General features: G+C 38.4%; 2 protein-coding genes across 3 annotated transcripts; both read left to right on the top strand.

Moving 5' to 3' along the window:
* The first annotated feature begins 462 nt into the window (after positions 1-462).
* Positions 463-10,221, top strand: LOC105440500. Of its 2 annotated transcripts, none has more exons than XM_011670751.2 (4): positions 463-795; positions 4,621-4,752; positions 6,822-7,116; positions 8,815-10,221. In XM_011670751.2, the coding sequence occupies exons 3-4, from the start codon at positions 6,900-6,902 to the stop codon at positions 9,765-9,767; spliced, it is 1,170 nt and encodes a 389-aa protein (XP_011669053.2). In that variant the 5' UTR covers positions 463-795; positions 4,621-4,752; positions 6,822-6,899; the 3' UTR covers positions 9,768-10,221. The 2 variants fall into 2 exon arrangements, with proteins under 2 accessions (XP_011669053.2, XP_030840145.1); XM_030984285.1 differs by lacking the exon at positions 463-795 and adding an exon at positions 4,320-4,481.
* Positions 10,222-15,718: 5,497 nt separating this feature from the next.
* On the top strand, positions 15,719-25,437 carry LOC583438 (membrane progestin receptor gamma-A). The gene is made up of 4 exons (XM_030984286.1): positions 15,719-15,843; positions 17,770-18,127; positions 22,095-22,281; positions 23,751-25,437. The coding sequence occupies exons 1-4, from the start codon at positions 15,811-15,813 to the stop codon at positions 24,148-24,150; spliced, it is 978 nt and encodes a 325-aa protein (XP_030840146.1). The 5' UTR covers positions 15,719-15,810; the 3' UTR covers positions 24,151-25,437.
* Positions 25,438-27,207: the final 1,770 nt, after the last annotated feature.

Here is a 27,207-nt window from a genome sequence, read left to right on the forward strand (position 1 = left end):
TCCCCACTGAGCGACTTTTCGGCCGGCGCGATTTTCAAATTTTCGGGAGCAAAATATTTAAAACCCCCCCCCCCCCCCTTGAAAAAATCCTGCGTACGCCCCTGTTAAGGATTGATGGTGAAGTGTCAAATTAGAGTCTGTGTCCGTTATCGGACAAACGGGGGATTTCCCCAAGAAAAGCAAATTGGTAAAAAAAAGAAATAAAATATTTATAATAATAATAAATGAATGAATACATAAAGAAATCAAGGTCCTCCGATTATGAAATAGCTTAAACTGCCACATATACCAGGACACACGAGGTCCATGCTTTTCAATCTTAAAGTAGTAAATGAAGACATTTAATCAAGCACTATACATTTGTAATCCCTAGCACATCCCCCTCGAGCCCCCACCCCCACGACCCCACCCCCTTCGCCGTCCGACGTTACTTTTTTGTTTTTTACTGTTCCAGAGCGAAACCATAATACTGAGCACGCATGCATGTCCAGTGTCAGCATTCATTCTTTCCCATTGTCGTCAGAGCTATAGTTACATTCCCATCTGTAATTTCGTGAGTCACTAGCGGAACAAGGAACAAATCTGTTGGATAGCAAATAATTCTCATATTCGCGATCGAAAAGGGTCTCTTTTTATGTTACCCGCCGGCCGCCGACACAATATCCCGACGAGTTTTTACAGCAATACAGGTGACACGCCAGTGCTGAGCGTAATGTGATGTGATAATAAACATTTAGAGAGATATTTTGTATCGGCAAAGGCTGGGAATAACTAGACGATCAGGATATTTCGAAAGTAAGTACTGAAATAACATTACAGTATTTATACTCGTCCGTCTACGTACATAATTATTGCTGTAGCATCTTTGATAATCATGTTTATGGAGAGGTGCATGGTGTGTGGTCCACTGAGGATAAGTCTCCAGACTGTGAACCACAAAGTATAGATTCCAAACTATATGTCGCAGCACTATGAATGTCCTTTGGCAATAAATTAATCTTCATTTGCCACATCCACTCACCCGGGTGTGAGGTAAAATGAGTACCTGGGAGAAATCAGTAGTTCCTTAATTGAAATGGTTAAGTGCTAGTAATACAGTGCGTCCTTGAAAAAACCGAAACCGAGAATTATCGATGTGTTATCATAACTTAATCACAATCATAACTGATAAATGTATGAAGGAGGGGAATTTCCCTTACAAAAAGTTTGCTTAAATATGAACAATATACTTCATTTATGTATTAAAAGCTCTTTATTTTTAGGATATTATATTCTGAATCATGCATTATAACAATGTACGAAATGTGGGAAATTATTTATATAGTTGTATGAGACGTAAATCAGTATTTTTCTAGTCTGTTTATGAGAGGAAAGAATGAAAACGTATATTAAAAAAAAAAAGTGAACATTTACGTGCCCGGGAAAATCTAGGATTTTGAAATAGATGGTTCTCACCCCCTTGTCACGAATTGGTTAGAGAACTACCTATAGTGTAAGGTATCATCGGGAAATGGATCCAACCCCAAGAATTTTGGCAGTGTGCATCCCTTTTATGCTACATTTTTTCATCAAAATTCTCCTATTACCCTTTTCCCCCGCCCGGGCGCGCCCATTATTTTTTACTTTGTCAAATTGACCGTCTTCTTTTCTGACCCATATTCCTTTTTTTTTTCCCTGTTCGCAATGACTTCTACATTTGCCTTTAATTTCTTCTTTCTTTTCCTTCGGACGGAAAATTAGTAAGTTGAATAATATCAATCATGTTAATTATGATGCACATACATCATGCCAAATCGCGTATCATTCTTGCATTCCTTAAATTATGTTGCTAAAGTGCTGTTATGACTATTGTTATATGAAATTTTTAAAACATTTTTTTTTAAAAGAATATTTCTACAAATCAGCCAAAGCTGCGAGACTGAGTTGAATAAATATACTATTAAATACAGGCTATACTAAATATCATTGCTGTTGGTATCAATTTCAAACTTGAAGCTACAAGGAGCGCTTAAGTCAAGGTCCATAGCCGTTCCAAAGGCTTCAGAAGTATACCGGTACTTTCGTTTCAACTTCACCCAAGAGGGGCGGCTCAAGGTAATGTTATGTTCAGAGTGGTATTTAGACATAAACTGAAAATTTGCCCACAAGCAGTATGCAAAAGCATCTCTCCCCCTTCTCTCTCTCTCTCTCTCTCTCTCTCTCTCTCTCTCTCTCTTGCAGTCTATCGTATCTAACTACGTAGATAATACCTGGTACAGATTAACAGGACATCCATAACCTTAAAGTGCGGGTTCTTAGAAAATCACAAATATGGCAAATATCGTATTACTAGAAACTGGTATGCTAACAGATGGCCATCATGCAAGTTTTAGGTCAACAACATATCGGGTGATTTATAAAAATACAAATAAAACAACCTCCATAGCATCTGGGATATGCGAGAGATTCGCCGGAAAATAACGATGTTTTAATTCCGTCACAATATGAACCAACCCTGCCCAAGCAGACGACATCCCATAAAGAATGAACATCATTGCAATGCTTTTATTTCTCAAAATATAATGAGTTTAGTGTATATAAATGTGATGGAATTTTACACCATTCAAAAAGGGATATGACCCCCATTCTGATATCTAAATTCTTTTGTTTTTAAATACACAGGATAGGGGTTAATGAACAATCAAAGAAACCACACTTTCAAATTAAAAAAACCTCCGGAATGATAGCATGGACGTCATTTTGTTCCCTCTTGAAACGCCGAACATGCCGCGGTGTATGCAGCTGAAAATACAATGGCGTCTTATTTTGTTTACAAGCAACGGATTCCTTTTTTTTGGTTAATCCTTGCATTTTTCATCAAAATAATACCATGCACGGGGTTTAGAGTGAGGCAAAAGATTAAACATTTCGCCTGAGGGCATTGAAGTAAGAGAAATTACTGAAGAAAAGATGACAAAACAGGCACTGAAATTGTGTGAGATGTCATGGGACATCGTCTGCTTGTGCACATCATGTTCAACATGTGACGTCATATCTCAGCAGCGACCGGAGAGCTTTTCAGGTGCTATGTCGGGACTGTATCTAAGCGTTTTGTAATTGTTAATAATCACTACCTCAAATTTTTCCAAGCATTGGCTTTTGATAACCTTGGCCAATCAAAGTGTCACCTTTGTAATAATAACATTAAATTTAGTTTTTTTAAATCAATGAACCTTCTCTTTAACAGGACATCATTAAAACTGGTATATTACACTGTCTTGCATGCAGAGGATGTCGTTAATAAACATTAAAAGCACCGTGACAATAAAATAGCTTAAAGTCCCACAAGTTTGGTTTGGTTTGGTTTCTATTTTCCGTATAAAACATACATTCATGTAAAATCAACATAACAATAATTATTTTAAAAGGATACGACTGGATTGCTCCATTGGCTCCATTCAGAGCCAAGAACAAAAACGGTTCTTTACCTTTTATAGAGGTCCTGAGGTCCTGAGTATGTTCGATTTGAAATACTCTGAAATAATTTTGTTTGTACGAAGATTGACAGTGGCTTACCCACTGTATAACCAAAACAATGCATGTCAAATGGATTATGTCAGGCGCGGATCCAGGAGTTTCTTGCCGGGGGGGGGGGGGGGCACCGTATGGGAAAGAGAACATATATATATATATATATATATATATATATATATATATATATATATACATTAGTCCCCAAAAAAATCGCAACGACTCAGCCAGCCGCTGAATAAGCAGGGGGGGGGGGGGGGGGGGGGGGTAAGAGGACACTTTTAATAAAATAAAAATAAAACAAATTTATTGGGCCGGGGGGGGGGGGCACGCCCCTGTTTTTCAGTATATTTTGGGCGAATTTAGGGCTGATTTTAACATACTTTTTGGCCGGGGGGGGGGCACGTGCCCCCTGTGCCCCCTGGATCCGCCATTGTATGTTGAAGAGAAATGAATTCAGTGTTTATTCGGTGCATACTTTCATTTATATCTATTGATAGTGTAGTTCTGTATAATGATTGGATGTGAGGTGAGAGTGTATATAATGAGCGATGTTACATTAAAGGGATAATTGAGTTTTTGTATCGAGGGCGCCGCTGTAGTTTTCAATAAAAAAAAAATCACTTCAAAAAATAATAAATCAGAATTCAACCATCATATTTATCAAATTAAATTACTATTTTGTCTATGTGGATCTGGGAAAACACATGCAAATTGCAAATACACTTATGTCAAGCTAGCTAGGCTGCCATTGCCCAATACCTACATATCAATATATAATTATTTTCGTCATCGATGTTTTCAGTTCGTGAAATCCAGGGTGAAAATCAGTCCAAGGTTCGCATTTGAAAGCAAATGTTTATCCGCCAGCCTGGGAAAATGCGGCTATCGGTTCACGCATGGATGGTTGAACAGGAAACAAGCACGTACACCACACACCGACACCGTGGTGTGAATGTAAGCTACGTACGGTGAGTCGTCAGTATGTGCATCGTATTGTGTATGTACAACCAGTATATTAGCAGGGCAGTGAAATTAATAGTATTATAACCCAGGTCTAGAGTTTGAACAAAAATCTGAGTGTATGTTTTAATCCCTTCTTTACCACAGGTTAAATGCTCGATGGATTAACTAATCGGGAGACGAAACCAGTCATGATCATGCCGGTATAGATTGTTTCAAGGGCGAGTATATACGGATCAGGTGCATGGTCCGCGCTGTCATAAACTATCTTAGTCAGTGGTGAGTACAAATAAACATAATATGTTATCATTATGTAATGAAGGAATGCATTATGAGAATGTTGGGAATCAAGAGATTTTAATGAAAAATGTATTTAAAACAAACAGGAAGATCCTTCTATAGAGTTAAATTTCACGCTGGCCGACTTACGAGCGGGTTGCATTTTTCTCGTTACTGGTTCTCACTAATAATGATATCACTGGATCCAACACTATCCAGGATGTTAAAAGTGGCCATTTTGGAAACCCAATATCTCATTGATCCTTTTAAATGACGATTTAATATGTTAAGTTTCAGAATGTATCAACACAGTCAATAAATGTATAAATATATCAATAATATTAATTAAAAATGTCTATTGAGGCCAGTCAAGGGAAACGCAGATCGAGGCCACTGAAAACAGGTTCTATAAAACTCGTCTCGAGAGAGACAAAATGCATGGTGGCCTTTATAGAGAGAGGTGGCCACCAAGCCAGGTTTGACTGTACCATTCAACCTGGAAGGCTTGTCGCTATTTACTACTATATACTAATATTTTGTATCTGTCTTGCATTCTGGAGAAATTGACGAAAATATATATGGGTGTTGGCACAACGTTTTCCCTTCCTGAACCATTCCTACCATTTGCTTGGCATTAATATTACTACGCACTTACTCGTTGCAACTTCAGGAATAATAACAGCATAGGTTCTCTGTCCATTTAGATACCTCCATAATAATGGGGTGTACTCATATAGCAATGGAATATATAGGCATATTGTTAACAACCTATAACGAAATGGGTCGTGTTTTGTGGTTCTAAATAAGCCGCCGTGTCCAAACTTCACTGTACTGCTGGGGATGAATGGAGAACGGTGATCATGGTGCTATTAATCACTTTCCATTATTTCGCCTAATGCATAATGTCGTGAGAAAACCATTAGTGATCATAAAACTATTATTCTCTACATGCATGCTGGCATCCATAAAGACGTTCGTTTGTCAATTGCAATGATGTGTGTATCTTGGCCAATGCACACTGTCATTTCCTTGTACAAACACTGTATATTCTTTCGACTTCACTTCTTGTTAATAAAAGAACTATATTTATAGCTATTACGTACGCAAGAATAAATGCCTACAGGCACACCATTTCAGTGATGAATTATTGAGCTGTACCACTCGAACCCCAAGCATGAAAAGAAAGAGAGAGATAGAGAGAGAGAGAGAGAGAGATTGCACTTATGAAATAACCGTTTATCATCTTTATGAAAAACTGTTATATACGTTTTTAGGTATATGGATATATTATATATATATATAAGTGCGAGAATTCTCAACTCTGACATGACAACGGGTGTTCCGGAAGAAAATGGTCTAGGAACGTGAGACTTGTACTTATTACGAGCTTTCGGCATGTGAGGCCTTCGTAATAAAATTGTAAAGTACAGCTACGTCTCAATCACGTTCCTAGACCATGTTCTTCACGCCTATACTGTACATGTGTGTGTATGTGTGTGTAAAGCAATATTATATGTGTTTATGAACAGAATATTGATTTATTTCAATGATGTTTTATGCGATACAATACAATACAATATAGCATAAGGGATATACACACGAAGAGAGTGATGGGAAACGGGAAAGAGATTTTGGGAGAGAAAAAAGGGAAAGGGTGTGTGAGAGTGTGTGAGAGAGAGAGAGATAGAGAGAGAGAGTGTGAGGGAGAGAGAGAGGGAGGGGAAGGGGGAAGAGGAGAAGGAAGAGATATGGAGAGAGAGAGAGAGAGAGAGAGAGAGAGAGAGCGAGAGAGAGAGAGAAAGTAATATACAGATAAGATTGAGGGACAGAACTAATTTGCTTTTACCAGGGATTGCTAATTATTCTTGAGTTCTAGCATTGCTTTGTCACTATCTTACACCTTTTCCAAGGCATCGTCACAGCAAGAAAATCATGTTTCATTCAAAGCAAGTTTTATGATCCTTCCATTTGCATTCACGTTCATTCCAATGATGATTATTGATTCCAATTATTGATTATTTATTCAGTTTTTTCTCTCATCCTTTTCCTCTACAAAATATCCTAACCAGGGCGTACAACGAAAGTATACTGCGGTGATCTATCTTTTATGGTGCCGTCGTATAGCTTCTTGTGACTGTCTTTGCGCCATGGCGGAACGTGGAGCGATGTCGTCTACCAAAGGGAATGCTACTGACGATGATCGTTATCCGACTGGTACCAAGCAACACTCGCCTCGTCAATCGTCGGCCAAGTCGTCGGGGAAATGCCCGCATTCTCATTTCTTAATGTGTGCACTGACCGCAGGCCAAGTCGCAGTGCTACTACTTTTCCTATTGTGGACGATTAAGGCTTGTTTTATACGATGTGAGTCGAATCTGTTTTCTAAAAAGACTTTATGAATTTTGATGTCGCTGTTCAATATCTGCCATAGTCGAGAGTTTTGTTTTGTTTAATGATCTCTCTTCAAACGTACGATAGAAACATTCATGAAACATTTATGAGCATATAATAACTACTTAATATCGCCATATGGGGGGGGGGGGGGGGGGAAGAACTCAATGGCGTAGCTACGGGGGCTTAGGGGGCAGGTGCTTCCAATCGATTGACAACACGAAAACGGGAAGATATATCAGCAAAATAATGGAGAAATAGGAAAACAGGAAAAAGGACAAGAAAAAAGACAGCAGTACTGCCTCCCACACCCGTCTCCTCATTAGATGACTTGTCAATTAGCATATCATTTTCCGACTGACACCGATGCCCCCTCCCCCATAATTCAAGTCCCCGTTTAACGACTAGACACACGCTAGACCTACGTCACTTGGAGAAACAAAAGATGTTTATTTTAAAGATATATTTCTACTCACACAGCAGTTAGAGGCTCTTAAATCTTCATCGTAATTTCGTTTCAGTTTCAGTTAAGTCTATTTCATATTTTTACATTCACATTCATTATGAAAATCATAAACAATAAACAGTAAGGAAGAAGATTTTTTTTTCTCGATGGGTGTCAAATGACATGCGAGACATATTTAAGCCAGCCGAAATAACATATGGAGATATGAACGCAATTGCATTGTATTTAAAACTGAAATTAGACAAGAATATTTTTTATTGAAATATGAGGGAATTTAGTTACAAGCTAAGCTTGTAAATTGTCTATCACCTTATTTAAAGGTACTGTGTCCCATTTGCAGGCCAAAAAATGAAAAGTTTAAATTCTAACGGCATTGGAAAGACAATACTAATTTAGAACTTCCCTAAACAAAAGGAGGCTTGAAAATGTCTTTAAGTGGGAGAATAACACATATTGTTGGATCGACTTAGGAGCCATAGAGCCAGTAATTAATATTCTGATTGTTTAGGCCATTGTACTAAATGGTCGTACGTTTTATGCTGCGCAAAGATTCAATCAGTTTAATTTTGGCCATTGCAAGAAGTAGGTTATTGATGTAACCAAATGCTCATGTACCCTTTACAGCTCATTTTATGATTGTTATTACCAAAGATGAAAAAAGCCAGTCAGTCACTCAATAGTGTCTGACAGTGAAGTCTAGCAAGTAGACAGGTTTTCTTGCATAATTTGAATACTGGGACACTGCTAACGTTTAAATTTCATAGATAGGACATACATGACATATTCATAATTCCTGCAAAGTTCTACAGAATTTGACGTTGGCTGTAAAAAGGGACGTAGTGTCTTTAAGAGCAGTCTATTGTGCATATAAATTAGATGACTAATGTCAAAGAAATCCTTGCAGTTTGCTTCCCATATTGAACATTAATTTTTTTTTTACTCCTTTTTTATGTAGTAAATTTCACCAAAAACAGTTGCAGTACCATTTATCGGGTTTGGCAGTTCGGGACGAAATACTGTATACACAACTTTGATATCATAATTTACGGAAATCCCCCTGTACATTGTATTAACATTGATATCGTGTCTCCCTTCGAACATCTGTTTGTTTTTTGTTATTGATTTTCATATTATGTTGAATCGCTTCCCTGTTCTCTCACAACCTTAAAATTACAGGTTTCTTTTTCGATTTTATTATTTTGCAGACCATCGCGTCTATATTATAACTACCGTCGATTCCAGCGCGTTCGATCCTCGTAACCAATCAATTAGAAATGCATTTCATCATACCAACGTCACCGAACAACATCATCATGATCTCCATGGAAACCGCAGCAACATCGCGGTTCATCTCGGCAACGGTACTCAGCTAGAGCATGCAGAGTGGAACGTCGCTATGAATAACAAAAGCGCGCGAAAATCAAACACGAAGCGAAATGTACGGATAGTATGCACGACGAACTCCGAATCGCTCAGCTTCACGTTAAACTGGTTGGAAAGCATGAAGAGATTGAATCTCAATATTGATGTCACGTTTATTGTAGAAGACGAAAGCGCGTACGAAATTCTCTTGAGGAAGAAAAAGAATTCAAAGAAATTCGACAGGACGCGATTGATTGCCGGCAGACGATCAAAGGGGGCGCACATTGCCGGTTTATCTTCAGCTGATTGTGACGTAATACTCGGCATCCTCGAGTCGGGAACTGACGTCGTACATATTGCCGCCGATACGGTGTGGTTAAAAGACCCCCTGCCCCACCTTTGGCAAAGATATGACAAATGTGATCTCTGGATCACGTTCGGTGCGATCAACACTCAAAGCCTCAGTTTAGCGTACATGAAAGCCTCTCCTAACGTCATCGCATACGTCACAGCATTGCAAGAGCAAATGAAAAGTTCAACTGATACAGTTCTGACACATTTTAAGGCGCTGAAATTAGGAATCGCAGTGCTTCGATACAACGTCCGTTTATGCTATTTGGGAGATGATCACTTCCCCTCTGAGCAACATGTATTTGAGGACCATGCGTGGTACAATTCCCATAAAGAAGGGATTTTTGTAGTCAGGACTGGGGCTATAGTGGACACTGCACATAAACGACATTTATTACAAATGAAAAATTTGTGGTATTTAAGAAATTCTACCGGCAATGTATGATTGTTTTATGGTTATCTCAAAATGTTAACAGTTTTATTAACAATTTTCCTGCGCATAGTCAACAATAAATGTTTATTTATTTAGCAAAGGTTCTTGAACTTGGATGCCATGATCTTTGCTCATACTCCCGATACCAGGAGCATTTTTAATAAGGGTAGACCCCCCCCCCCCCCACTTCACACCCTACCTGTAGATGCGGTAAGCTTGCATTGAGATTTGGCTTGTTTGAAAATTTCCGGCAAACTATAATATTATGTTGCCAATTAATTTCGGTTATGTTCACACTCCCTCCACCCCTCTCCCGTAAAGTTTCTAGCAACCAGTGGCGGATCTAGGGGGGGGGGGGGGGGGGGGGGGGAGGGGGAGCCCGGCCTGCCTCCCCCTGGCCCCAAAAAACATGTAAATTTAACCTTTTTAAAAATAAAAACAGTTGATTCGGCGCTAAATATTTTCTCAAGAATTGGGGGGGGGGGGGGGGGGGGGGTAGTGAGCAATAATTTGTTTTCACCTGCCCCCGAAATTTGAAAATCGCGCCGAGGGGTATTTCGCTCAGTGGTGGGGGTTAACGAGCATTATTATTATTTTTTTTTTTTAACTCAGCCACCATCCCCCCCCCCCCCTTGAGCCAAAAAAATTGAGGGGGTTTAACACCCAAAACATCTCCCTGCGTACGCGGCTGAGTAGTGTAGTAGTAGTAGCAGTAGTAATAGTAGCTCTTCATCTCAGTCACAGTTGTATGAATTGTACTTCACAACCTTGAGCAGTCGTTGCTTCAGTGCATTGACCAGTGTGAACCCTAGTCGCTGTTATTGGGTGTTTACGGCAATCTTCGAATAAGTTTAAAGCCCCACTGTACTATTTGTAGCTACTTGCTCCCTCTATATAGAACACAATGCCTAATCGGTGACCATTGGTTCCCCATGATCCTCTTTTTCTTATGTTAATTGAGAGCTGAGTTGATGAGATAGCCACCTGTCAATGACGACCCTGCCATGGGTGGTCTAATCCCTCCTAGCCATACTAGTACAGACGGCCTTTAAAACTTCGACGATGCAATACGATAGCGAGATCATGGACTCGAGTGGTATACATATAGATATTCTATCCTGTATACGAATGCCAAATAGTTTGCCATAGTCTATCTGAGATTTTAGGACATTTTATTAAAGGTAATACAAAGTTTTGGTCCGGAGCCATGAATTTGGTTTAAATGAACATATTGGAAGCATATGCGTTCCTACAATATTCAGTGATCGTTGTCGTGGTTGAAATCGAGTCTAAAGTGATGAAATTGTTAATAATGAACCCTTTATGTTGTATAGCTCCCTCTCAAGGTCAAAATATTAATTCACATATGGAAACGTTTGCTTGTATTTTGTCTCATAAAAGAATTTGACCACGAACTGACTCCCACACGGTGTTGAGTGCTCAGGGGTCACAGTCCACTGGCTTCATCGGGCAGGTAGTTCCATTATGTGAATGGGTAAATTAACTATTACAAAATGAGGGGACACATTACATTGTACAATAGGGACACAAATTGTTTTTATTGTGCAGAACATACTCTTTTATTGACTTATGCTATGGTCACAAATCTGAGCAGCGACTGACCGATCAGTAGCCTGCTCGGTCGCTGCTGGAATTAGGCATCGCCCAGCGATTAGGTCGGTGCCCGGGCGGCGACCGCCCAGGCACCGAGCGTATTTTGGGCGGCGAGTGAAAAGTGAGCAGGCGCCGCCCAAATTTTAACTCCGCGCTAAAACTTCAGCGGCGACCGAGCGATGCCCTAAAAACGAGCGGTGCCTGGGCGGCCGCCGCTCGGTGGCCGGGCAGCCGCCGGGCAGAATTGGTTAAAAACTCGCCGCTCGGCCGCCGAGCAGTCTACTTTTGGGTAATGTGACCATAGCATTACTTATTGCATGAAACTATAAAACCAAAATGCATTTTGTATTCTAACAATTGGAGTACAAAGAATAATAACAGGTGAATGAAATGCGTAAACACCACAAACACCTGGGAGGAAGCATTCATAAATTTGAATACATAATAGTTGATAAACGACTCCGATGAAACTATAAAACCAAAATTAAATTTGCGTTCTGGCAATTGGAGTACAAAGAATGATAGCAGGTGAATGAAATGCTTCAACAGCAACACATGTCAAACACCTGGGAAGCTAGGAAGCATCCATACATTTGAATAATTTAGTTGATAAACGACTCCGCATGTGGACGTTTGTTGGAGCAGAAAGCAGTGGATTCTTAACAACACGAACCCATTTAACAGAATGTCGGAACGTAAATTAAATTTGGCGCGGTTGGAAAATGCATCTTTCTACCCTGCAACTTTAATGGTACGATCCAGTAAATTAAAACAGTAAAATGGGTCTTATTTTAAAATTACTCATTAAATAAAACTTAAAACTTTAGTGATATCAGAAAAAACATGTTATATCTTACTAATAATTAAAAAAAGATGTATAAACATTGTGAAAGTGTCGCATTTTACGATAAAAGACACTGATTTAGCGAAGATGACGGCATTAGTGCACTTGCATCAGGGAATTCAAGGTCAAAAGGTCAATTCAGACGCTGATAAGTTCTTGGTCGAGCCTTTTTGTTTCCTTTATTCCGACAAAATTATACAATCAATCAAAACAAGTTTGATACCAGAAGAAAGCTAAAGATTATTATTTTCATTAACCGCTTGCCCCAAAGTCTCTTGACCACAGTGAAACGAGTGAGAGCTTGCGAGAGCGGCCAAAGTGTGATTGAAACTCGCTATTTGCTCTTCTCCAACGCAAAAAGAGACGACATTGTGCTGGATAAATGTATTTTTTCCGACAAAAGTACAGAAAATTTGCATATGGTCTTGTTATATTATACTTTATGAAATGTTACCCGAGTGACTTCCGGGCGCCCCAATGCTGGAAAGAAACGCACATTTTAGAAAAATTCACCTTTTCATGGAAAAATGCTTATTTGTTCTATGCACGCGAGTCAGATTGAGTGGATGATACAACGTTTCCATATGCTCTAAAACAATGTTTTTGACTATAATCGACCGATTGGCTTTTCCCGTTTGGAAATTATATATCACAACTACATATTCTGAGATTTTCCTGGTCGCAGCCACCATTGTATGGCCGTAGGCGCCATTTGAAATTCATCAAAATTTACCGGGAGCACCGGTAAATCTTGATATTCGAATTTTCTCGAAAGCAGAAGTGTTTTAGGGGCTAAATTTTCTAGTGCTTATAAATACATCCACATGGCATCCAAATATACCAACATTGTAAAGAATCACTATCCAGCCAATTTCCAAAATTTCCCAAAACTTTGTATTACCTTTAAATTTTGTATTTAAATGGTGTATTATTTGAAATTATGTTTTTAAGATACGTTTTGTATGTTATTTACAATAATTGAAAACGCTGCGGAGCACGCTTGTAAAAAAAATACCTACACAGTGACTTGACTATTTGAATAAAAATATATACTAAACCTAACTGACTGTTTTACTGAAAGAATAACTAAATCGTTCTATTTAGTGTTTGTGAGATTCCATTTAAGACAGACAATTATTGGTTAATTATGTTTATTACTGTAAAATTTGAATTGTTTATGAGTACTATAAAGAAGGAAATATTATCATTGGGTATAAATACAGATATATTTTTTAAAATTCATATCCATATGAAATCATTTGGAATAGTCTGAAACTGACAAAGAATTAGTAAGAAAAGGGCGAGGAAAAATAACATACTAAGAAGTTGTTCAATATCAAATAAATGTATGCTGATTCACGTTGCGGTAATTTTCACGATTGTTTGGGATATAGGAAATAAAGGAAATAAAAGGAAAAGAGAGAGGGGAGAGAAAGAGAGGGGGAGTGGAGAGAAAAAAACAGAGAAAGAGAGAGAGAGAGAGAGAGAGAAAGGAATAAACAGATAAGAATGAGGGACAGAAGAATAAGAGATGAAGAGAACGAGGAGAGAGAGATATATATATAACAACAAAAAGATGAAAAGAGAGAGAGAGAGAGAGAGAGAGAGAGAAGGGGGAAGGGTGCGTGAGTTCGTGTGTGTGCGTGTATTGTGTGTGTGTGCTGAAGAGAAAAGGAGAAAGGACAAGGATAATATACATATCAGGCTACGTTTATGTTCAACTTTTTCTGGCCAGAATGAGTTATTTGTTACGCGTTTAGTTCAAAACACGGTTGCGTCCTTTCTCATTTTTGTAGAATCACCGAAAAACGGCGATCGTAATCGCCGATCGTAAACTCACAAAAAGGTGCTTTTTGAATTGGCGATTCTGGGGAAGCATAAACGCATAATCATTTTGTAAACGCGTTTAAATGGGGTCAACGTAGCATGCGCAGTGCAGGTTTGCGAATCCAGGTGCAGAGCAGTATGGAGGAGCCAGAGAAGTGAGCATAAACAGTACACTGTGGAACTATGATTACGATGAGCGTTTCAAATTTTAGAGAGGAAGAAGTGAATAGAGGGGGAATAGAAAGAAGCCGAGAGAGAGAGAGAGAGAGAGAGAGACCAATAACCAAGCAAAACTTTGTTTACAAACAAACTTTTGCATAATCTACATTCTAAATGAATGTAGGCCTATTTCATTCCATAAGTTATCGAGTTACAATTCGTAGTAGGTCCATGCAATAATGTATCCCAAGTTTCAGCGAACCCCCGCGGTGCTTCTAGGAGGCTGTTCACACCGGCAGAGATAGCGCGCGCTAGACCGCGCTATCTCTGCGGTTTGGAAGGTACATCGTCGTTTTGGTCCACCCAACAGCGAGCCACGGCGAGCCAAAACGGCGTGCCACTGGAGCACCTCTTGGGGGTGGTCCACGAGAGATAGCGCGGTCTAGCGCGCGCTAGAAAAAAGGGGGTGCTACGATAGACCGCGCTATCTCATTGCGGTGTGAACAGCCTCTATGACCCATGCAAGGTTAATCTTGAATCAAGGTAAAACCATCGTCTATGGTCGAGTACCCTCACAGAGTCATTCAATGACAAATCATCACTGGGCCGTGGAAATGAATAGTTGGAACTTTTATTCATATTTGTATAAGTGCGGTTTCAGTTGGCGAACCCTTTTTTGTTATTAGTCTATAAAACACCATAACAACTACGTAACTTTGGAGTGCGAATGCATGCGGGCATGCAAAGATAGGGCCCCGATAGTTCACACACGAAGATATGACAGCATAACATTGGAGAGTACACAAGGAAATCTGGAATCACCTTCACATGGAATTATTCGAGTAATTAAGGTAAGTCTGAAGGGAATGTTTTCTTTTCCCCCTTTTCCCCTATAAATTATTGTGCATGCAATTACAGTATATTGGTTATTCGGTTACCTGTAGTGAACAGCGTTACGGTTTACAGGAAAGAATATGATTGTGTGTCTTATCATGGACCTACTACAAATCATTTCTGTAGCGATATTGAGAAAATGCCCTCCTTTTTGCGGTGAGCGTTAACTTCATCTGTTGTAAAGTATGAGCTGACGCACTTCTTGCTTTAAACAGACGCAGTACATTATGGATTTTAAATAAACCGAGAAGTATATAAGTCCCTGCAAAGTTTCAAGCCGTTCAATATTACGTATGTTATTGTAGTAAATTGAAGTCAAAATACAAGATGAATTCGAGAGATACAGTGAGTGTGTTTGTGTGTGTGTGAGAGAGAGAGATAGAGAGAGAGAGAGAGAGAGAGATTAAGAGGGGGGGGGGGGGAGAAAGTGATACATAAAGAGAGAATGGGAGAGGGGGAGTATATTATAGAGACGAGAAAGAAAGGTACAACCATAATTATATGTAAAAACAAGTATTTTCGTATTTTCCATGGCCCCGGTTGATAATACTAAATCTAGAATTCATCTAATGTTCATTTGTGTGATTTGCACCCCTATATCCGTTATTTGTTATCATCAGGGACAGGACACAGGACAGCTAGTATGCGTGTCTAGCAGCAGGGAGACAAGTTTGGTATAACACATCTGCATCCTAAAATCATCAAACAGAAACCAATATGTGGACTCTAAAGTTTCTACGTTTCGATCAGGTATCTACTAATATTGAATTATAACGGAGTTATCTTTCACCGAATCAATCATTTGTAAAGATGTTAACACAGTTCAATTCTGTAACAATTAACACAATCGCAAAGACTGTGGAAACTATAATTACACCGGTACATATTCAGGCAATTTCAATAGCCAGGCGCGTCACGTTTTGACATAATAATTATGCGAACATTACAATCCGAAAACGACTTTTTATTCGGTATTGGAATTGCCGTTGAGTTTGCTTTTGGAAAATCTTTGCGATTGTGTTATCATCAATGAATAATAATTGATCAGATTATTCGTGATGGGAACATCACCAATGCGCAACAACTATAGGGGCGGGGGCGTGGCACGGGGGCGTGGTCGTTCCATACTATTCCAAGTTTGCGTGGGTACTGTTATTGTAGTGCATCGGAATGTGTAGTGGAATGTATACCGTGTGAGTCAAAAAAAGTTTACACCTAGAAAATTGCTAATTATTTTTAAAATCATCTATGAACAGTAATTTATTATACATCTGGTGAAAGAGTGTTTTATCCCAAATTATTTGGTACCATTTTTGTGTGGTATGTGTTCACGTTTGGATGAACAGGTGGCATTGTTTGCGAGAGTGCAAAAATCGACTTGCGCCAGAGTGATGCCTACAGTATGTATTATGTTGGGATTAGTGGAGTGAGAGAATGGATTGAATGTATCAAATGAAATGCATTGCATATGTTTTTTGCAAAGGGCAAAGTCACACACACGCGCACAAAATGTTCCTTGATATTTGATATTCGATATTTGATATGTGTGGCATGATTAATTTTGTTAGGGGTGTTATTTGGATCTGCAAAGACCGAATTAATACCCAAATCCCAATTGTTTTATTAAAACATCACACAAGCAACTTTGGCGCAAGTCGATTTTTGCACACTCACAATAATGCCTCCTGTTCAACCAAGCGTGAACACATACCACACAAAAATGATACTGAATGATTCGGGATAAAACACTCTTTCATAAGATGTATAATAATTTACTGTTCATAGATGGTTTATAAAATAATTAGCAATTTTCTAGGTGTAAACTTTTTTTGACTCACTCTGTATATAGCAATTTTCGAGCTCGTGCATTTGAAAAATGTCCATTACAATGATTGAAATGAGCTAATTTTCTGCTTACAAAATAGCGTTAATGTTTCGATGAAACAAAGAAAATAATGTGCTGTTATACAAGTCATGCAATGTTAGAGGCTTGGAAAGTGCTGATATAAAACATATACTAGTAAGTGAATATAAAAATATTATGTCTATACAATAATTTGAATCAGCGATTGGGATATCTTATTAAGAGTTACACATTAACAGTAAAGTACCAATATTGTTCGAGTAGATCTTCTTAACAACGAATAGTAGGGATAATTTATCTTTGCTTTATTGTTATAATTTTAAAGCACGCCTTTGATATCTATAATTTGCATATTTGTTATCAATGAATGATTTAATTAAAAAAATAATCGTGAATATCCAGTTGCCAACTCATGCAAAGAGAGATTTCGTTACCTGACTAGAAAGTTATAAACTATTTTACCTTCTGACTGGAACATTAATTGTGATTTGACTATACCTGTAAATTTTTCAGTTCATATCATTTTGTTTTGATTTAAAGCAGTATTATGACAGAGTGACTTCATATCTTTATTTCTTTCTCTGTCTCTCTGTCTCTCTGCCTCTCTCTCTATATCTATCTATCTCCCTCCTCCATATTTTATATATCCCCCTCATCCTCTATTTCCCCTCCTCCTTTATCTATCTCCCTCCCCCTTTTCCCCCTCCCCATCCCTCTTCCCTCCTCCCCCTCCCTCCCCTTTTTCTCGCTCCCCCCTCTCTCTCTCTCTCTCTCCCTCCCTCTATCCCCCTCCATCCCCTCTTTACATGCAGGTCCCGTCTGATTTTCGGGAGCCTTTCATCATCTCGGGGTACCGTTCATACCGCAGCAGCGCGTCGTCCTGCTTGGCCAGCGCCCTCCAGCGCACCAACGAGACCGTCAACTTCTGGACTCATTTCATCCCCGCCCTTATCTTCGCCCGCCTCACGTGGTTCGTCGCCGTCACCGACCACGGGCTCGCCCTAGATCCCTTCACATGGCCCGTCATCGTCTTCCTACTCGGAGCCTGTTTCTACATGACGGCCAGCTCCGTGGCCCACATGTTCAATAGCATGTCGCAGTGCGCTAGATATATATTTTTCTTCATAGACTACTGCGGTGTCAGCTTATACAGTCTGGGTACCTGTATAGGTAAGCGATGAAGATTTGGAGGAATAATTAATTAAATTTACTGTTAATCAATAATTGTACTAATAATATATTTGTAATGTATTCAAGCCCGTATTCATGTGTGGTTTAGATTATAGAGTACTTGATTTGTCTTGAATTCCCAAGATTGGTTGAAGTTAAGCTGACTTTAATATGAATAACCAATCATCATCAAAAATATGTCTCCCAAAATGTCAAAATAAAATAGTTCCATTATCTGTCTGACGGTGAAATATGATATATTCTGTCCTTATAGTTATGATACTGTGTTTATATAGAAGGAAAACAAAATTGAAATTTGGTTTTACTATAAAGCTATGGCCTATAGAATGATGTAGGCCTAAAAACATACTGTAATCCTTAAAGGATTTAAGCATAACATATTCTGAAATAAGAATGACCCAATTATGAAATGCAAATAGGCCTAATAACATTTCTACACTCCTATAATCTTCCAATCTATGATACAATATATACGTAACTCTGTAGCTCACTGCAGGGATCACATACAACGTGCTAAAAACCTCATACATAATAATGTATTGAAATATATGATCGTGTGATACTATTTTTTTTCTTCAATACATCTTCATGCTCCGATGAACGTGAAAGAAATATTGACCTTAACAAATATCTACCAGTGTCTGTCGTCAATGAAACTGGTTGAGCGTCAACGCCTTTGCAGTCAAAAATTTTGAAACTAAAATATCCCAATTTACTTTCGGTTTCATTGCCTCTTTTATTTGCTCTCTGACGGTTTTCGACTTCGACCCCCACCCCCGTGGCAACCATACATTCAGTTAGGTCATTAAAACTTGTCTAAAATCAATAACATATAAATGCTCTTAGATCCATACTATAGTAACTATCATTGACGTTGTAATTCTGTCTGATTGTGATGCGACCTTGTACTACTTTGCAGTGAAAGCCATATTGAAAAGAATTAATATAAACCTGTAAAAGGGGCAAGGACGTATAAAACAGCACACGGGACCTGAATCAAACCTAGCGGTCTTTTACTTGAATAATAAATATAAAAAACCCACAAAGAATATGTTATGTACACTCACGGACACATAACAGAAATATTCATTGAGTGGATCATGAATGGATATAACCGTTAAAGGAGAGGAAAACAAATAGAATAACAAATTAAAATACTTCCTCAGTGACAATAAGCAAAAGGTATGTGAAACATATCCAAATATGATGTTGTTGTTTCTTCAAGCACATTACACATCCAATGACGGCGCCCCTTTCATTATCCGAACGTGCATATTTAATGATACCCAGCCCAATTTTGAAAAAAAGAAATCCAGCCCTTCACCCCCTCCCCTTTCCAACTAGAACATGGGAGTGTGATTTCCCTACTGATTCTGATGAAATACATGTATCGACATTGAAGTGAGTGAACCAACGTCCTGCCCCCCCCCCCCCCAACTTTGTGTTATTTAGGGTACGCATATAATGTTCCCTCCTTTTGAAAACACCCCCCTAAGTCCGGTGTGTAAAGTCAATACGGGCCGGATTTTTGTGTACTACGAGCCCGACTTTGGTGCGTGAAAAGTACCCCTTTACAGGACATTTTGGGAACACGCATGGTATCCCTCCGTTCACGGGTGGGAGGGGGGGGGGTGGGCCGGGACCAACGTACATTTTATTTCCTCGACATGCTGAAACGGCTTTATTTTGTCAAAAAGTATCGGGCAAGCAAGGGTGTCAATTTGTATCCGTGGTTGGGGGGATGATAGGTGCCAAAATATTTTCGGCAATGGATCAAGCAATCAAGAGGTAGAAGCGTGTTGCAAGTTGCACCCCTCCCAAGCGCGTAGCCAGGATTTCATTTTAGGGGGCGGTAGTGAGCACGCGAAGCGCGGTCCCTAGGGGGTTGCGTGCAGGGAGGGGGAGTCCCCCACCCCCCCGGCGAAGCGCGGAAGCTTTGACGTTTCACTAAATTATAAGAGAAAGAAGACGATTCGTTGGACCGTTCTCGACTCTTAATCCTTGTTTGAATCAAGTTCCCCTTCCTCCTCGCGTAGCGCGGAAGCTCTGACGTTTCATCAGATTATTAAAGAAAGAAGACGATCCTCTGTACCATTCTCGACTCTTAATCCTTGTCTGAATTCATTTTCGCCCATTCCTGCGCGAAGCGCGGAAGCTTTCACATTAGTGAAAGAAGACGATTTGTTGTATCGTGTCCTTCATGAACTCGGTTTCCCCCCTACCGCGCGAAGCGCGGAAGCTTTAACGTTTCAATAAATTATTACTCTTAATCCTTGTCTGTATTCATTTTCGCCCATTCCGCGCTTAGCGCGGAAGCTTTCACGTTTCATAAAATTATTCGTAAAAGAAGACGCTTCGTTGTATCGTGTACTTTGACGTTTCATTCGATTATTACGCTTAATCCACGTCTGAATACAGTTGCCCCCTAACAGCTTTGCCCTTTTCACTGAATTATTAGAGAAAGAAGACGATTCGTTGTACTGTTCTCTGTATTAATCCTTGTCTGAATTCAGTTTCCCCACTGAATATAATTTGTGTTAAAAATAAGTTGTGACATAATAATCTTTCTCCAAAAATGAAAAATCTTTTAGGAAATATCAGGAAATAAAATGAGTGAAAAAAACAAAAATTAAGATACAATAACGTGAATTTTAAAGGTACTATGTCCCATTTGCAGGCCAAAAAAATGAAAAGGTTAAATTCCAACTGCATTTGAAAGATAATACTAATTTAGAACTTCCCTAAAAAAGGTGGGGCTTGAAAATGTCTTCAAATGGGAAAAAAAATGACTATTAGTTGTCAAATCGACTTTAGGGCTATAGAGCCCAAAAGTAATAGTCTTGATTTGCAGACAATTGTACCGAATGGTCATACGTTTTATGCTGCGCAAAGATTCAATCAGTTTAATCTTGGCCATCACAAGAAGTGGGTTATTAATGTAGACAAATGCTCATGTACCCGATACAACTCTTTTTATGTATGTTATTACCAAAGAAGAAAAAAAGCCAGTCAGTCACTCAATAATGTCTGACAGTGAAGTCTAGCAAGTAAACGGGTTTCCTTGCATAATTTGAATATGATGACACTGCTAACGTTTAAATTTCACAGATAGGACATACATGACATATTCATAATTCCTGCAAAGTTTTACAGAATTTGAGGTTGGCTGCAAAAGGGACATAGTACCTTTAAAAAGGGTGAACGGAAACAACATAACAACTAGAGAACTATTTTATAAGTCATACTAATGTCCGAAAATCTTTCTCCTTGTCTCCGATCTCATCACGAAATCGTCACAGAGTTCATCTATGTTTACACTGTCCAGGATTGTCCGATGTGCATTGCAGATTGCTATTTTTGCGCTTCGCGCTTAACATTTAGCTCGTTGCTTTTTGACGCTGCGTCTTTGCATTTGGCGCACTGCATTTCTATGATGCTATTGATTGAACAAATTGAATAAATTCATCAATTCCTGATGAAGCCGTATGAGCGAGAATTCAATTTATTCTTGTCTCATATACGGTTGTCTTATTTACTTCATATATATGTATGTATTATGAAAATGAGATAGCAAAATGTGTATATTGATGGTCATCTTGCAAGTAATAACCATTAACTACTCTCATCGGGCTCTCATTCTTAATTTTTCTCTTCATTTTTTTTTTTTTTTTGATGGTGAATTATTGGGGGGGGGGGGATGATTGTACAGGCCATCCCCCCCCCCACCTGAAATATTGGGGGATATATCCCCCCATCCCCCCGGGATCGACACCCATGCGGGAAAGGATTAGGGTTGCGATAGGTTTTATGTTAGGATTAGGGTGAGGGTTACGGTTAGGTCGAGTTGGTCCGGGGTTAAAGTGTGGATTTGATTAGTTGATTGTCTCATGGGCGTATGCCCCGTACAGCCGTTCAATGAAGATGTTAAATTGTTGTTTTTTTACAGCTTATTATGCCTACGCCTTTCCGCCAGAATTACTGGATACACCTCTTTACCACGCCTACCTTCCCGTTGCCATGGTAACAGCTCTCTGTAGCACTTACCTTGCATGTTGTAGCCGCTTCTCCTCCTGGCCGCCCCTCCGAGACGCCGGTCGTCTGCCAGCGTTTGCCATACCCTACATCTGGTGCAAGTATGCAATCTTTGTAGAGAAAATATTCTATTAACACCATTAACTACCATTTTGTAGAGTTTAAGCATTTGTAAATGTGTATTGTACCTTCTTTATATCCTTTAATTTAGTAAATAATTATACGTCATGATACAGAAAACTTTCATCAGTTGGGGATAATGATAACATGTAGTTTTTAAGCTTCTACCAACCTTAAATTTGTTTTGCAAGCTTTCATCCACTCCTGTGGACTTTCTCAAGCTAAGTGATCAGTCTGAGTCTCACGTTTGCTTCGCTGTACTGCCTAGTGTCCTGTGATCTCTGGACCAAAGATCGGCGACAATAGGTACCCAGAGTCCCTGTTTAGTGATGGCTTAATTATCTTAATCCATATGGACTCTTTCACCTTTCTTGCCCAGAAGTTACTTTCAAAGTATATAATGAGGGCATCCTCCCATGAAAGCTTGCAATACAAATTTAAGGTTGGTAGAAGCTTAAAAACTACATGTTATAATTATACGTCATGCTTATTTTCTGAACCCCATGGAAGACCAGCAGTGTCGTGCCTGGCACAGCTGAATATGGGCTATCCAGCCGTTTATTATTGCTTTTGTATATACTTGTATTATATTTTTATTTTTTAATCAAACGGAAAATAAATACTATACTATCCTATATGGTCGGGTTCATGGGGATAGTGGTTCATTCACTTTACTCTCAATCTAAGGATTGATGGTTCGAATCCGCAGCCCGGAATACCCTTTGACAAGACATACATCCACATTTGCTACCCTCCACCCGGGGTATATAGGTACCTGGTAATTGCTGGTGGTTTAATTATAACATATATTTACAGGGCCCTAGGGAAAAATAGCACCGATGCTTCCCTGGATAAACAAAATAATTATTGCTATTTGCAACCAGTAAAAAAGGTAATTGATGAACGTCATCTACAAGGATGCTAAGTGCTATTTGCAAAATCCCGTACTACTCATAGGTGTAGCTATTCAGTTGCTAGCGTGTAGTGAAGTTGGGAGGGAGTACAAGCATGACGAAGGACGCGTGCCCAATCTTTTTTTTACTTTGCTTTTTCTTTCTTCCTTTTTCAAATTTTTTGTTTTGTTCTGCCTAATCTCATACATTTCAATGTATATACATTGTATATACATCGAGGCTCCTCATTTTGAAGGCCGCCCGTAGCCGAGATGATACTGCAGTAAATGATTGGCGCCCCCTCCGCCCACATCAGTAGATATCATATTTATACAGCAAAATGCAATTGTTCTGTTTTTATTTATAATTCATACACATTTCTTTATTCAATCAGATTCCTTTACTTTGCTATCTGACAATTAAAAGCCGGTGTTCAAAAGCAAGTATTGAATTTCTCACGGTGTGACATGAATAAGCACTTGATGGGTACTAGTCATGATATCAGATTGCTGTCTACAAAACAAATCGATAAGTCATTCTATCATATTTTCTTTCAGCGTCCCCCTTGTCTATCGCGTCATCTACTGCGAGTCGACGGGGTGCGGCAGCGAGGCTCTCTTCTTCCACATCCAGCAATTCTACTGGGTACTCGGCTTCGCTTTCTTCTACGCCACACGTGTTCCCGAGGTCATCGCGCCCGGGACCTTCGACATCATCGGTCACAGTCATCAGTTCTTCCACATCGGGAGCAGCATCGCCAGCTACTGTCAATACCTTGCTTTGATCGCAGAGTTGACGGAGCGCGCCCATTACCTCGACGACCTCCGTAGACCGACGTTCGTGACGACGTTCGGTGTTTTACTCACGGTGCTCGTTGGCAACCTCGTCATCGTATGGATTCTCTCGCGACGGGTGATCCAGATGTCGCGTTCAAAAGCAACAAATCATAAAGACTAAAGTTTTCTGAGTGTACCCTGGTAATGTTTTTTTAATAAAACATAAAATAAGATAAACATATTTTTGTACATCATTATACAGGGTAACTTTGCTTGTTTCTTCTCTTATTTAATAACTTATTAAATCAACTCAAAGTTATTCTCGCAATAGAGTTGAATAATATCGAGAATCATGATACACGATAATTTAGGACTTTAGGGACCATCCACGCCCCCCCCCCCAACAAAAAATAATAACAAACGAATGAACTCGGAATTAGGGTGTAACATCCGTTGGCGTATCCAGGAATAGCTAGAGGGGCATCATAGGGGCTCCGGTCTTAATGGTATATAGATGAAATATAAATTTATTGGGCTACTGAATATGAACGTGTATACACGACAGCAACCTCTTATAAGAGGTTGCTGGTGTCTTTTTCACATTAACTTCTCCCTTTCCATTTTTTTCTCTCTCCTTTTCCCTTTCCTCCATTTTTTCCAATTTGATTGTAGGACACGTGCCCTTGTAGCATACGTCACTGGGTATCTTCATTGCCGATTATCTGGATCCATCCACAAAATTATAACTATCTGAAAGATGAATATTATCATGATCCTAAAATATATAATTACATTACAAAATTGAACTTTAGCATCAAAAATACGACTATGACACGAATGATTGGTTCTTCCCCTTTTTCTTGATACTATCATGAAGCATCAACATGATAACGATTCAGAGTGGATAAGGACTAGCTAAACAAAACGAGTTGTTAGGGCTCATCATAAATGGAAATTGAGATGGGATGTACAATACCGGATAGTTTCTGTTCGTCCACAATGGACAATTACAGACAGTCCAAGATACCTATTAAAATGATCAGTCAGTCCATCATTTGACTTCATTGGTGAGCTATAATAATAATAATAATAATAATGTAACTTGTATCTTTCATTTTGATTAATGTACATAATTTATGTAGAACTTCAAGTTCATGTTCTTGTATTAAGTGTGGGAATCGTATCAGAAAATTAAAACTCACAACCACACAAATACCTTGATTCCAAGATGAATTAAATCCGTTTTAATGAATAAAATCAAACTCTTCATATTTTGCTGAAGTATGGAATGAGAAGTATGTTCACTTCGCCCTATTGATTTATATTAAAAAATGTCACCCTGAATAAAAGCATGTATTTGAAATCTATTTACAAGTTTACCCTGATGTTCATAAAATTGTACAATCTTGAAGTCAATAATTCATTATGTGTGTATATCATTAGAAATGATCACACGAAAAAACATTTTTTTTAAATCTTTATGAAAATGTCATCCACTGAAATAATATTAGATATATTTGATGTGTTAAATGTAAAATTTGTTCTTCTTTTACCATTCTTGCATAATAATATATTCGGCTGAAATATTTATTTCTCTCTCGAGGCTCCGATGACTGTGTCTTCCTCGATAATTCATTATAGATGCAACTCTGTAGAATAACACACTCACAAACTCATACACAAAGATTGTTTAAACACCTTTTCATTTTATCGCTTATAAAAATAATGGCGGTAGCTTGCACTTTTTCCACAGATAGTTCGGATAATACTTAACATTTGTAATGATATATTTATAGAAATATTCAGTTTCGTTATTATATGTATATATGTTTCAACAAATTTATTTTACATGAAGTTGTTAATGTTTGTATATTACGTTTATAATTATGTTCTTTGTTATTCAGCTATTATATATGGAAAAAAACGCAGAAATAAAATGAATATAAAATCAAATACTATAATATGATTACAGTAGATGAAACATTATTATTGCGTTTTATATCAAGAATGAATGTTATTTAATTATTTTATATATTTGTTAACATTAAACATATTTAAAAGAAAACTCAATGATACAATTGTTACTCTATTCATTCCAATGGTTTTTCGATTGCCGGTAATCATGGCATGATCAATGCAGTAGCTGATAATAGATGTAGTGTCAGTACAGCACAGATGAATAAAGATATACATGTACATGTATACAGATAGACAAACAGACAAATGGATACATTTATAGATAGACATATAGATAGATAGATGGATGGATAGATAGATAGCTATAGATACTAATCATACCATTAGATAGATAAAACAGACAGATGTACAAACAGATTGATATGTATTATATAGGCCTATAGATAGACATAGATAGATGGATGGATAGATAGATACACAGACAGATGGACAAACAGATTGATATGTAGAAAGATAATTATATATATATATATATAGACAGACCTAGATAGATAGATGGATAGATAAATATAGACAGACAGACAGATGTACAAACGGATTGATATGTAGACAGATAATTATATATAGGCCTAGATAGACATAGATAGATGGATGGATAGATAGATACACAGACAGATGGACAAAAAGATTGATATGTAGAAAGATAATTATATATATTGATAGACCTATATAGATAGATACTGTAGATAGACAGACAGATGTACAAACAGATTGATGTTTATAGAAAGATAATTATATATAGGTAGACATAGATGGATAGATGCTTTTGATAGGTAAACAAGTAAAGAGGAAAGATGGGGAACGCGAAAGAAAGTAGCGAGGAATGAAGGAAGAGGGTATTGAAATTAAGAGCAGAAGTCCACCTTGACTGGTAAGGATTAGAGTCATATAAATAAGTTATAATATGAACGATCAGGGAGTAAATCATAAATTATATTAAATTTTGTTTGTAGCAATGAGAATGAATGAGAATGATAAATAATCGATACTAAATTCGACAGATAGATAGATAAATAGATAGATAGATAGATACCGATTAGTATAGATATATAAATGGATGGATTGATAGATCTATAGATAGCGTAGAAAAATAGACATTAGGGTGCTTTAGTAACGAGACGGAAGGCAAAGAGGACGGGAGAAATCACTCAACCGAGATCAAATAATGTATGCAGTTAAGATTCTGTCTATTGAAATACTATTATTCGTATCAGGTGAATGAAATAATTTGTATTGAGGCACTTCACAGAGACGTATGCAT

The sequence above is a fragment of the Strongylocentrotus purpuratus genome, unplaced genomic scaffold (assembly GCF_000002235.5).
Source record: "Strongylocentrotus purpuratus isolate Spur 01 unplaced genomic scaffold, Spur_5.0 spur5_scaffold_14, whole genome shotgun sequence".
In the NCBI taxonomy this organism is placed as follows: domain Eukaryota; kingdom Metazoa; phylum Echinodermata; class Echinoidea; order Camarodonta; family Strongylocentrotidae; genus Strongylocentrotus; species Strongylocentrotus purpuratus.